At 39.5% G+C, this 14528-nt stretch overlaps 1 protein-coding gene across 2 annotated transcripts in view; it reads right to left on the bottom strand.

The window, feature by feature from the left end:
- Nucleotides 1–14528, bottom strand: part of Adk (adenosine kinase) — a 393218-nt gene that overhangs the window by 322539 nt on the left and 56151 nt on the right. For both annotated transcript variants that reach the window (XM_050127020.1, XM_050127018.1), the window contains exon 3: nt 1036–1089. In XM_050127020.1, the coding sequence (XP_049982977.1) occupies nt 1036–1089 (54 nt within the window). The remainder of the gene's footprint in view (nt 1–1035; nt 1090–14528) is intronic.

Below are 14528 nucleotides of genomic sequence, written 5' to 3'. Positions count from 1 at the left end.
AGGTCTGGTACCCTCTTCTGGCCTGCAAATAAACACACAGACAGAATATTGTATACATAATAAATAAATAAATGTTTTTAAAAAAAAAAAAAGCCGTCAGGGTACATAGCAATAACTAGTTAGTTAATTCATAAAATGTTTAACATTAAAGTGTATCTAATATACAAAGAAAATTTTCAAAGTACTTTGGAGAATCAATAATTATAAATGTGATAGGGACTTAATTAATATGCAAAGTAATAAGGTGTAACCTAAGGATATATTAGAATTCAAGTCCTCTAATTTTTTACAGTATTGATGTTGGCTGTTTATATAATATTCAATATTACTAGCATTTACTTACTGAACAATGGAGAAAAGAGACCAGCTAAAACAAAATAGAACCATATAAAATGTTTAAAGCTTCAGTTTTTAAAAGACTGATATAAGTTTCAAATTTCCCAAACAGATTATTTGTAACTAAAATGCTGACAGTCCATGTCAGGTGGTAATCTTTAAAATACCACCTTCCAGTAGGAAAATGTCAAAGAAAATATCCCAGCATTCCATGGTTATTTCTCAAGAGTTAAAAAAAGAAAAAGTCTACAAGAAATACACTAAAAATTTTAAAATGTTCCTCTTTCAAGCTTCGTGTTTGAAATACTTTACTTATTCTAAACAATAAACAGGTGTTTACTTTTGCATAAAGGTATAAAAGAAATAAAATGTTTCTTCATCTTTAGCCAGTGCTAGAAAAAGCACCTGAATCAAACTACAAAATTAACCACGAATTTCATTTTTTATTCCAGGAAAGAAAAAGAAATAATGTATTTCCAAACACACATGGAATCTGGAAAATCAAATACAGTGTGACATTATTTCAGTGAGTATCACAAACAATTATCCCGGGGTTCATTTGATATAACACAAACCATACAGTACAAATTACCCTAATCCACTATGATTACAGCCATAGGTTGTGTATAATTTCTAAATCACGTGGCTCACATACATCTATTTCACAGCGCATGCACAGCTAAGGTTTAATGAACTTACAATTCCTTGTGCTTGTCTTCAGCCAAGATCTGATCATTTGGCTTCAGAGAATACCTGCAACACAGGAACAACACACTGGTCATAATCATACAAACTCATTTGCCTCTATGTCCCCCAATCAAACCGGAGTGTACAATCTGTGGGGTTCTGAGCACTAGAACACTGTGTATGTCTCTGCCATAACTGACAAAACATCCACAATGTCCAAGCAGCTGGCTCTTTACTGTATTAGTCACTGCCTCTGACACCTCCCAGGGCAGGCTTGGAGACATCAGTCTGACCGGGTACTGAAACACAACATCTTTGGGACTCCTCTGCAGTGAATCACATGTAGCTGTACTCTCTTCAGTTTCAAATTCAACTACTAAGTCCAGTGTTAAAGTTTTTAAAGCTCACAAAAATTTACCAAATTTACCAAAAGAAGTCCTTTTGTATATGTGTTGCCTTTATTGGTTAATGAATAAGGAAAATGTTGGCTGTAATAGGGTGGGAAAACTAAACTGAATGCTGGGAGAAAGAATGTGGGGTCAAGGAGAAGTCATGTAGCAGCCAGAAGAGAAAGATGTGAGCCACCAGATGTAGGCCATGAGTCTTGTAGTAAAATATAAAATAATAGAAATGGTTTAATTTAAGATATAAGAGCTAGCTAGCAATATGCTTTAATTGATTGGCCAAGCAGTGATTTAAATAATATAGTTTCTGTGTAATTATTTCAAGTCAGGGTGGTTGGGAAATGAACAAGCAGGCTAACCCAACAATATACCAAGCTATGTACTAAATAAGAGCAGCATACGTTTTCATACCGACCCCCATCACTCCCCAAACACATATATCCACATACAAGCTAAACAAGTGCCCACTTTTCCCCTTTCACTACCAGAAAGGTTCTCACTGAGTTGCCTAGGCTAGCCTTAAACCTACTGTGTAGCCCAGGCAAACCTTGAACTTGCAGCACTCTTGTCTCAGCCTCCCGAGAACCTAGAATTATGAGCCTTCCCCACCAGGCCTGGCTGATGGTTTTTGTTGCTGTTGTTAGTGTGTTGGTGGAGCTGTTAAATGTACGTATGTGTCTGAGTGTGCATGCCTGTACACACATCAAGTGGCCAGGAAGGGTGCTAACTATCTTCCTCTATTATTCTCTATCCTATTCCTTTGAGACATAGACTATCCCTGAACTTGGGGCTGGAGGTTTTTGGCTAGTCTGGCAGCAAGTGTATCCCAGAGATCCTTCTATCTGCAGTATCCACAGGGCTGGCTTTATAAGTGGTCATGAGACTAAAGTCAGCTTATTATCTGGGTACAATGATCAAAAAATCAGGTCCTCACACTTGCACAGCAAGCAATCCACCACTGAGCAGGAATTTTCAACTCAGCCATTTGCTGACCACAGACAGGAGCCTCACTCCTCTATCTTGGTTTTCCTATCAACAAAACCATAGGTTGCTATAAATGCTATAACAGGCATCTTTCATTTGGACTGCTGAAGATAAAAAGACTTTTCTTCTGAAGTCTTCACAGAAACAGACAACCAACGATTTCCAGGTTATCAAATCCACTATTCAAGCCTGTTATGTTTTATGTTTTCTCTATCTCCATAACAAGGGAACAGGGGTCTAAGCAGAAAAGAAATGTAGATTTTTTTCCTTTCTCTTTCATAAACAAGTACTATCATTGACTAAACCTGTTTGTTCTGAATGGACCTGTATTATACAGCCCAGGCTTTAAAATTTAAAAAAAAAATCAACTCTGAGGTTCTAAACAAAGTACAGTCCATAATATTTAGGTCATAAAGAATTTCGGCCAGGCGGTGGTGGCAGATCTCTGTGAGTTCTAGGCCATTCTGGTCTACAGAGAAACCTTGTCTAGGAGGGGCAGAGGATTTGTTAAAGCACTACAAACTAGGGGCTTGAGAGATGGCTTAACAGTTAAGAGAACTGATGTTCTTTCAATAGTCCTGAGTTTAGTTCCCAGCAACCACATGGTGGCTCACAGCCATCTATAATGGAATCTGATGCCTCTTCTGGAGTGCAGGCATACATGCAGATAGAGCAATACATAAAAGACATTTTTAAAAAAATTTCAATTCACTACAAGCTAACTATAGATCCTTCTGTTACAATATTTCTGTAAAGAATACAGTTATAAGTAAGAAACAAGGAACTCTGGTTATAATGTTTTATATTCAGATACCTACAACAGTGGAAAAGAAATTGACGATTCTCATCTAAAAAGTTTATGTCTGTGTTGTGTTTAATAAAGAATGTATTACTTTTCAGAAAAGTCCTACTAAACAAAGCTCAGAGAGTTTCAAAACATAAATAGACTTATTTGTCCCAGGCAACAGCTTCAAACTAGGCTCCTGGCTCTCTCTTCTATGGAACAAGAATTAAATATCAGAAGACAGGCCATAGGGGTTCTCAGTTACCCTTACTGATGCTGTGAAAGCTCTGAAAAAAAAAAAAAACCTAAGGGAGAAAAGTTGTATTTGGGCTCACATTCGAGGGTATGTATCGTTTACCATGGCAGGGAAGTCCTGCAGGCAGAGCTAGAAGCTGTTGGCAACATTGTAACCACAGTTAGTAAGCAGGAAACTTAGGATCTCTCTTCCATTCACTCTAGGCTGGAATCCACCACAGTCAGGGTGGGTATTAACCTGAGGGAGAACATCTCTTCCAAGGGTGCCCAGGGGCTTTTCTCCTAAGTAATTCTAAATTCTACCAGCGTGAAAATCAGTATTAACTGTCACAGGGATATGATAGAGTACTCGCCTAGCATGTGGGAAGCCAGGGCTTAGAAACAGAGACAGCATGTATCAGGAAACCAGAAGCTATAATCCCAGTTACTCATGATGCTCAAAGAAAAGAGTAATTTAAGGTGAAGGGTTTAAAACAGCCTGGGCAGGGCTGGAGAGATGACTCAGCAGTTAAGAGCATTGGCTGCTCTTCTAGAGGACCCAGGTTCAATTCTCAGCACCCACATGGCAGTTCACAACTGTTATAGAGTTACAGACTCTAGTTCCTGGGAATCTGACACCTTCACACCATAGCACATAAAATTAATTTAAATAAATCATTTTAAAAACCAGCCTGAGCAACATGGTGAAACTCTCAATTCAGGAGAAAAGGGGAAAGAGAGAAAATGAGAGGAAGGAAGAAACAGGAGGGAAAGGGGGAAGAGGGATTAAGGGAAGTCATTATAGGAGCATGTAAATCATCACCTCTCTTTTAACTGAGAATAATGACAGGCTGGAGAGAAGGCTGCCTGTTTAAGAATACTTGTTGCTCTGTCCTGAGGGCCTGAGTCTGGATCCCAGCAACCATGTAAGGCGGCTCACAAACATAGTTACTCCAGCTCCAAGGGATCAAGCGGCCGCCTTTTGCTTGCTTCTTCAGGCTTCTACACACACATTTGCATAAGTCAGATACACACAAACATAAATAATAAAAATGAAGTCAGACTCTTTCTATTGTAAGAGCAAATCTGATTAGTCTGACAGGGAAAACAAGCTTTGTCAAAAAGGGTGGAAATCAGACAACGTCCTTAAAATGTGCATTTTTTTAAATAAATGTTTATTCATAGCTGTTTATAAGAATCAATCAAGAAAAACCATTGGACATAGCCATACTGAACTTAACAAATCAACTCTTCTCCAACACTTTGTGAACTATTCAGGCAAACGAGATGCCTCTGAGACAAGACCAATAATGTGTGTAATCCAGCTCCATAGGAAACCCTTTCCCCAGTGTCTTACTTTCCTCACTGCCGTGGTAAAAATACCTGTTCAAAACAACCCTCAGAAGAAAGGGCTTACTTGGCTCACAATTTGAGGAAGCCCATCAGGTTAAGGATGGCAGTAGGAGCGTGAGTGAGGCTGCTGCTCACACTACATCCACAGACAGGAAGCAGAATGGCAGATGTTTAAGCTCAGCTAGCTTCTTTTTATGCAGTACATATCTTTAGATCACGGAATGTTACCACATTCAGGATGGGACAGCTCACCTCAATTAACCTGATTTAATTAATCCCTCATAATCAAGATAAATATAAATGATCACACCTAACTTGTAAGAAGCCCTAGGTTTGATGTCCAGCATTAGAGAGGATGAGGAGAGGGGAGGCAAGAGCCTTAAGGGATTTTCAAAGTATACCTCCCAGAATTCCATATCTCTGATGACTATAATCAGCTAGCCTAGTGGTTTCTAAAGAAGAGCTTAACCAAATAATCAGCTGATGTGCCCTTTTTATGACAGCATCCAGGTAACTGCACTGATGAAAACTATTTTACCATCCAATAAACAGTGGGAGCAGAATGCCCAGCCAGTACACGGGTACACCTGTATTTTCACCACTTAGGAGGAAGAAGCAGGCCTAAGCATGCAAACTGATCGAGACTCTATCTCAGAAAAGTTTTGAAGGGGGAGGTTAGTATTGAACACTTGCCTGCAGTGGCAAAAGCCTGGGCTCAAGCCCCAGTACCATACAGACACACAGCAATCCTTAATACTACTTCACTGCAATACTACTTCATTTATTCACAAAAGACTAAACCAACTGAAAAAAGTTTTAGAAATAGTTTCACCATCTCACTTAAAAGATGTATTTCTATAGTGATATTTTGCTTATGATCTAACAAATAGAGCTTGCCTGAAGATCAGAGTGCAAAGTTAGCCACACTAGTCAGACATACAGGCCAGGTGGTGGTGGGGTGCATGCCTTTAATCCCAGAACTAGAGAGGAATATTAAGGCGGGATGAAACAGGAGCTCGCTCTTTTCAGACTGAAGATTTCATAGAGGTAAGAGCTCTCTAGGGGTTGGCTGCTTTGCTTCCTTGACCTTTCGGCCTCAACCTGTCTCTGGATTCTTATTATTCTTGCTACATATTTCTGATCATTTTCTTTTCTTTTATTTAATTATTTATTAATTATTTAATTATTCACACTTTAATACATTTGTATGATTTTACTATGTGAGGATTAGAATATAATAACTAGATGCTTTAGAATAAATCTACAGACATAGTTTTGTTACTGAAACAGGGTGATCAATATTCATGTAATATGTTAATATATAAAATGAATTACATAAGGATAAATCTGATGAGGAAAAGTAGAACACAATTTAAGAGCAAAAGGAATACAAAGTTTTTAGAAGAAAAAAGAGCTTGTGTTTTTTTGTAAATGGTTATTGGTGTATAAAATCACTGGTAATTAAGATTCACTAAAAAAAGTCATCAGTTTTATTCGGTTATAAAAATCATAAAAATTAACATGTATGAAAGCATCTGTTTATTTTTTTTAAGATTTATTTATTTATTATGCATACAGGGTTCAGCCTCCATGTATGCCTGCAGTCCAGAAGAGGGCACCAGATCTCATTATAGATGGTTGTGAGCCACCATGTGGTTGCTGGGAATTGAACTCAGGACCTCCAGAAGAACAGTCAGTGTTCTTAACCTCTGAGCCATCTCTCCAGCCCTGAAAGCATCTGTTTATTAAATCAGGTTTATGGAATGTAAATCTAAAAAAATCTGAAGTGGCTGCATGTGATATTAGAGTCATGTGACACATCATACAAGAAGCATTTAACCAATGCCACTTTCCTTCTTTGCCCTGCTAAACAAGAGAGAATTAACAGCCTGTGCACGCCTTTAATCCCAGCACTTGAGAGGCAGAGGCAGTCTCTAAGTTCAAGGCTAGCCTCATCTACAAAATGAGTTCCAGGACAGGCTCCAAAGCTACAAAGAAAAAATGTCTTGGGGAAAACACAGACACACACATACACACACACACACACACACACACACACACACACACACAGAAAGAGAATTAACAAACTCATTTCTTGACTTTTAGGACATCACAATTCAGCAAGCAAACAAAAAGTTAAGTAGTATGATAGACGGCAGTGGTATGAAAGGAAATATGGCTTCCTCCACATAAGAATGGAAAAAGGGCAGCTTTTATCTGTTCCTTCCCCTTCTCATCTCTCCTCTTTTTGCTCCTTCCTCATAGGTAGCACTGAATCCGAAAGGAACCAGAAGGGACTGGAAGGAAGTAGCCACAGCAGCAGGTAGAGCGCAATTGGCTCTGAGCAAACTGCTCCAGGGTAAGTTAGCCTGAGTCCCACAGTCCTCACCAGTGGATGGGAAACACCACTGACATGCTTGCTCTTGGCAGAAGTTATCCAGTCCCCTCTCCTGTTTCTAACTAGGAAATGTTTCTAGCAGATCTTAGAACTTTCTCCTTCCCCATCTTGCCTGATTTTGCTTAATGTCATTTTTCTTCTATTACTTGACACTTCCGCACTGCTTCCTAGGAGACTGTTCTGTCTGTAGTTTATATAAAACACAAGACTCAAGAATGTTCTCAATTCTGACACCAACTCCAAACTTGGAAGGTTCCTAAAGCCATGTTTAGGTAAGATAATTTACTAGAAGCACTCATAAAATTCACTGAAAGCTACTGTATTTAAATTTTGAAATAAAATGAGAGGATATTGGTCAAAATAAGCCACAAGAGAAAGTATATGACAAGTCCAAGAGAATTCCAAGTCTGGCACTTTCACCGTCCCCTCCCCATGGAGTTGGACTTTCTCACTATTCATATGTAACAACGTGGCATGGTGGGATGTTCAGGAGTTTCGGGCGAAGCTTTAATCAAGGCATCTTTACACAGGCATGACGCACGGCTCGTGTACTTGAACTCAAGTCGCCTGGACTCTAAGAAGGCCCTAAGACTCCACACTAAATAATACGACTGATCTTGCGCCAGGCCAGCCTATTCTTTAACACTAAGAGGAGTGAGCTGTCCCTTCACTAAACGAAACAAACACACATCTGTCAAGTAGAATGACTTAAAAGACTACCCAGAGGGAAGAAATCGGATCTCTGTTGGGTCAGGCAAACCCTTTACACCTCCTGTGCCCACATGCATGTCCATCTGTTCACAGGGGTCTAGCGAAGCTCATCTGTACTTGTGAGTTATAGTCTTCACTGAAACATCAACTTTACTAGTTGTTAGGGAAATAACCAAGATACACAAGATCAAAATAACCTTACCCAAGAATTACTATTCTTGTGTCTAAAAGAATAATATTCTAACTTTTAAGACTGGAGTACTCTTTTGCTTATGCACCACAGAGGAAATTTTAGAGTAGTGGCTTGCTTGTCTATGCAAACTGGACACATTTCAAAGATCAAAATCAAACTCCTTATGGCCATTTGCAAGAATGGGAAAAAAATTCACAAAATACCTTTAAAGGACACAAAAACAGCATATACCTATAACTACAATTTATTTTACAACCTAAAATCACTCTTTTGAATTCATTTTGGAGGTAAGCAAAGTATACATTATAAATATAAACAAACATAGAGAAGCCATCTAGACTATAAACTGTATTTCGTCTCTGAATATTTAATTTCAATGCTGCTTGCTGGGATTTTAGCTCCTGAGACTGGTGCTAAAACCCATGCTAAACATGTCATCTGCCCCTGAACTACATCTCAAAACCCTCAGTCTTTAAAGGGGTGGGGGGGTTTGGGCAGTCTTGCTGTGTAACTCAGGCTGACCTGGAACTGGCTGTGTGCTCAAGATGGCCTGGCACTCACTCATTCCTTAGCTCTTGCCTCTGCCTCCTAAGTGCTGAATTATAGGCCATGTGCCACCTGACTTCCCTCAGTTTTCTTTACTATTAATTTATGTGTGTATGTGCGTGTGTGAATACAGGCGTAAACTTGCTATATACACACAAGGGCTGGAATCAGAGGACAACTTTTGAGCTTCAGTTCTCTTTCCTGAAGGTTGTGAGGCCTGCGGCACAAGCACCTTCTCCATCTGAGCCAGCTCCACTGCCTAGCCCTCAGTGTTTCAAATTAATAAAACTAAAAGGAAAAATCCAACTTAGCAGAATCTGTAACTCAACTTCCCACCATGCTTCCGAGAATGACGCAAAGCTCAACCTGTTCCCTGTATGTTGCCAAACAACATGATTTTAAAAATTATTCTGCCAGGTATGGTGGCACATACCTTAAACTCCAGCACTAGGGAGTCAGAGGCAGGCAGATTTCTGTGAGGTTTGAGACCACCCTGATCTACATAGGGAGAGCCTGTCTCAAAAATTAAAAAAAAAAAAAAATGGAATCTGAAACCATTTCTGAGATTGAAACACAAATATATTCCCTAAAAACAGATATGACAAAATGATACATTATTATTCTTCAACATTTTTCCTACTTTAACTTAGCAAAAGAAAATGGGATGTGTATCAAAAGCAGAAGGGGAAAACCATCCACATGAGATTAAACGTCAAAGGCCTGAATTAGGCTTCATTCTTACAGCAGAGAATTTTTAAACTGAGCAAAGTTACTTAATTTCTCTAAAACTATCCATGTCATATGGCTGCTACCCAAATCAAACCCATCATATACAATAAATATATACCTCTCCTCACTGCTTCGAAGGCTTTCACCTCTGCAAAAACAGTGAGTATAGCATAGAAATTAAGGCCTAAAAGGTCCTTTAAAAGACTGTGGGCGAAGTTCAAAGAGCGCAAGTGAGGCCCCATGTCCATGTCTCATGCTGACAAAGACAACACACAACTCTGTGTCCAGTCCTTAAAAAGACTGTGAGCAAAGTCCAAAGAGCCCAAGTGAGGCCCCATGTCCATGTCTCATGCTGACAAAGACAACACACAACTGTGTGTGCAACAGAACAATTTAAACACTGCTACAGACAGGAAAACCACAGCAGAGAATTGAACAAGGAAAATTTCTTTAAAAATAAAACAAAAAGTCCAAAAAAACAATAGAGCTAATAAATCTCTTTAAAAGCAAAACCAACAACAAAAATGATACTTTGTTGGAAACATGTATTTCCAACAAAGCCCATGCATGTATCTGCAGACAATCACATAGACAGTATGGGTATTTGGGTATGGCATGATCTTAAACAGTAGCCAGTTTATCTGCGTGTGAGCATGTGTGCACTCTCTCTCTCTCCATATATGTGTGTGCATGTATATGTGTATATATACACACATATGTATATGTGAATACACACAAATACGTATATGTATACACACACAAACACACCTATATATGTAGATAGACAGCTTATGTGTGTGTGAGAAAGGAAGAAAATGGAGGGAGGGCAAAAGTGTTAACCATCACAAGAATCTGCAGACTGCTGCTTGACTGACATTCAAGAGGCTTATTAAGAGTAAATTACATAATTAAGATGACAATAAGCCAGGCAGTGGTGGCGCACGCCTTTAATTCCAGCACTAGGGAGGCAGAGGCAGGCAGATCTCCATGAGTTCAAGGCCAGCCTGGTCTACAGAGTAAGTCCAGGACAGGCTCCAAAGCTACAAAGAGAAACCTTATCGAGAGAAAGAGAGGGAGAGAGAGGGAGGGAGGGAAGGAGGGACAGAGGGAGGGGAAGAGGTAGGGAGGGCGAGAGAGAAAGAGAGAACAACAACAAGTTATAGGATTTATAAAACAGTGTTTTAACTTTTCATCAGCAAAGCACATAAGAAATAAAACTAGACAATTTGAAAAAGTGTTCAACTAGATTTTAAGTCTGAATATATAAAACAGAACTACATTCTTCATGACCTTAACTTTTTATTTCTTTTTTTAAAAAAACAGCTACTAAGTGATTCCTGTTATGGGAAGAAATCTCAGAGCATGTCACTGCTGGGCTCTTGGGCACATCCACAAACCGTCCCGTTCTCTATTACACCTCCCATTCCTTTCCTGTCATCCACCACTGGACTGTGATTTGTCTAGCTGAGGTCACCACTGGCATTCTATTATTGAATATAATGAACCCTGTTAGGCCTTATTCACTATACATCTCTGCTGCATCTGATAGAAACATCAAGCTCTTGGCATGAACTCACAGACCTACTGAGATTCATTCCCATCTTCCGCTAATAAGTTCACTATTTCTCCTTACTGAGTCTCATTCTAAAATTACTTTTAGTGAGACTTGTTTTTAAAAGACATTTATTTACATTTTCAAAGGTAGATTTGAAAAACAAAAACATGATTGAACACTTCACAGGCCAATTTGTACAATAAAACAGGCAATAATAACTTAGGTATCTTCGCAGCAAAATCACTCCACATTTAAAACAATGACAGCAAAGTTGTAGCAGTGAGCTGATAAACCACATTCATAAATAAATCGGTCAAAAGCAAAACATATTAGGTACCTATCACTAAGGTTAATAATTGTATAGTCTCAGCTCGTTGTAACTCTAGTGATATGAGCTACTATGAAAGATAGTCTAAGACTCTGATGAGATAAATCAAAATCTCCAGGTGGGAAGAGGGTAGACACAAGACAGCTCAGCAGATAAAGACACTTGCCACCAAGCCTGAGCACCCAAGTTCAATGCCAGGGCCCACATGGCAAACACAGAGAATCAACTCCTGAAAGCTGAACATGCCCATTGCACTTCTCCCTCTGTCCCTCCCTCTCTCCTTCTCCCCCACTCCCCACACTAAATATTTCCTAAAATCCATGAACCAGACATGGTGGCACACGCCTATAATCTCTGTACTAAGAAAGCTAAGGCAAGAGGATCACTAATTGAGGCCAGCCTGGACAATTTAATAAGACCTAGTCTCACCACAGCAACATCTTGATGAATTACAATTTCATATATGACTACCACAAGAAATTAGATCTTGAGAAATGTTACCTTTTACAACTACAGACATACAGTAAGACATCTCCTCCTTTACTGAGGACCTCTCACTAGTTCCGCACACATGCACAGGCTTATATGCAAAATCAATGCTGTGATATCACACTTCTGGAGCTACACTTGCAAAAACTGCATATAACAAATTATAACTTTCTAAATTCCTTAATGGAATTCAATTCAAATGCTGGAAATGATATTAAAATGAATATAATTTATATAACACACTGAACTATAAAATAATGCTAACATTTAAAATACTGATAACAGTTCTCTGTAGTCATGCTGAAGTCAGTACCTGCCTGGCCCTGCTCAGCTTCATCTCTGTCTCTGGATAATGAACCACACCTAGATCCCACATCCCTGCAAAGTGAGGAACCTTCAAACTATCAGCAAAATATGTCTAAGATCCATGCATCGTGCACACCGCGGAGAGGCTCTTCCTGAGAGCGTGGGTGGAAAGCTTGGGAATAAAACACCACCTGCTACTCATAAAGCTAAACCAGAAGAAAATGCCAAGGAAGGAAAAGCAGATAATTAGAGGGCGGAGAAAAGCAGACAGATGAGCTGTCACGCAGGGAGAAATGATCAACTGAATTTCATGTTCTTCCTTTCTTTTCCCATAGTTTTCCTTTTATTGAAAAGATTCTTTTCTCACACTGAAGTCCATTTTCAAAATTTAACAAGTGTACTAAATCTTCAAATGAAAATTTACATAGTGCTTTGACTTTTCCAGAAAGCCATGATTACGTATACATACAAATGCTTTTAAAGATAAAACAGCAGAGATTGTTTGGAAGTTGACATCTATTAGATAAATGAAACGTCTGGTTTTTCTGACAGAAGGAGTGGGAATATAAGAGTCTATGGGAGAAGATGGCACATGGCTCAGTGGGGAAGGGCACTTGCCCAGAAACTAGAGGACTCCATCAGTCCCAAAGGTGCACATGGTAGAAAGAGAGCCTACTCCACAAGCTGTGGTCTGACCTCCATGCATACTCCATGGTATGTGCAAGTGCAAGCAGAGACACACAATAAATAAATAGACTAATAAATAAATATCCTTTTATTTTATTTTATTATTTTATTTTATTTTTGACACAGGATTTTGTTGAAATAGGAGAGGCGGGGCTGCGTCCCCAGCACCCCGGCTCCTGGCCACTTGGCTAGCTTATGCCCAAAATAACAACACACAAACTGTATTCATTTAAACACTGCTTGGCCCATTTCTATCTAGCCTCTTCTAGGCTAATTCTCGCACCTGGACTATTCCTTTTCTAATAATGTGTGTAAGCACCCCAAGGTGCGCTTACCGGGAAGATTCTATCCTACGTCCATCCTGGGTCGGAGCTTCATCGCGTGTGTCTGGGAGAGCGAAGCATGGCCTCTGCTCCAGAGAGCAGAGCTGTCGAGTCTGAGCTCACTTCCTCTTCCTCCCAGCATCCTATTCTGTTTACTCCTCCCACCTATGTTTTAACCTATCAGGGCCAAGGAGTTTCTTTATTGCTTAACCAATGAAATCAACAGATTGATATATGACACTCCCACATCAGGATTTCTCTGTGTTGCCCTATCTGTCATGGAACTCTGTAGACCAGGCTAGCCTCAAACTCAGAGATCCACCTGCCTCTGCCTCCTGAGAGGTTATTTTTGTTGTTGTTGTTGTTGTTGTTGTTGTTGTTTTGGTTTGGTTTTGGTTTTTTCAAAATCGGGGCTATGGGCTGTGTCTCAGTGGTAGAGCACTTGCCTGCCACATGTGAGCCTCTAGGTTCAATGCCCGTTAGTGCAAAAACAAGGTTATTAACTTCAACAGTCCAATCTCTAATAGTTTTACCCTGTGATCTTTTGTAATGATGCAGGCATCTCTGTCTTGGCAAGTGTCTTTCATTTTTTCATCAGAATGCTGATATTGTTGAATTCTTATTTTGTGAAGCCAAACACTGTACTACAAGGAAAGGGGCAAATGCAGGATATAAAGAAGTAATTTACAGGAAGATATTTATTGCCAAGGTAGTGGTGGCACACATCCAGCACTCAGGAGGCACGGAGAGGCAGATCTGTGAGTTCAAGGTCAGCCTGGTCTACAAAGTGAGTTCCAGGACAGCAAGGGCTACACAGAGAAACACTATCTGGGGGGCGGGGGGTGGGGGCAGGGGAAGAGAAGGGAGTTTTGTTGGTTGTTTGGCTAGCTTGTTCCAATTTCTCTCAGTGAAGACTACACTGGCTTTAAATTATGACTCCTAGTATCCCTGACCAAAGTACTGAAATTGTAAACATATCACCGCCCATACCTGGCTTCTTGTATTTTCACACATTTCTACTTCTGTGATTTTTAAATCCCAGCACTTGTATTTGAAGAGTGGCTATGATCTATAAATTTTGTAAGTACCTCATCCATTTGAAAGAATGGCTATTGCCTTGCCATTACAGTTGAGGTTCTATTTTTGAAGTGCTAGTAATAATTAGATTTTCCTTCCCTACCACATTAAGTAGCTTCATAACTTACCAAAGCCTTCTGTTTTTGATAGAGGGGCTTGGACTATAACACAGGCTAGCCTTAGACTCATAATCCTCCTGCCTTAATAACATCTTTGTCACTATGCTTTAGGGATTCACTCAGCCTCATGGGAAGCTGCAATGATAGGTATATGCCATTATACTATCACAGCATTTTTACAAATGAACAATAGATATCTTCCCTTACTATATTGTTAAGTACCATAATAAAAAATTAGATCTGGCTCTTCTAATACCTAATGTATACAAGTAATGAATTTCCAGA

This window comes from Alexandromys fortis, unplaced genomic scaffold, assembly GCF_014885135.2.
Source record: "Alexandromys fortis isolate MF-2015 unplaced genomic scaffold, M_Fortis_MF-2015_v1.1 scaffold_233, whole genome shotgun sequence".
Taxonomy (NCBI): Eukaryota; Metazoa; Chordata; class Mammalia; order Rodentia; family Cricetidae; genus Alexandromys; species Alexandromys fortis.
Note: the sequence above shows the minus strand (reverse complement) of the source record. Positions and strands in the feature narration are given on the sequence as shown.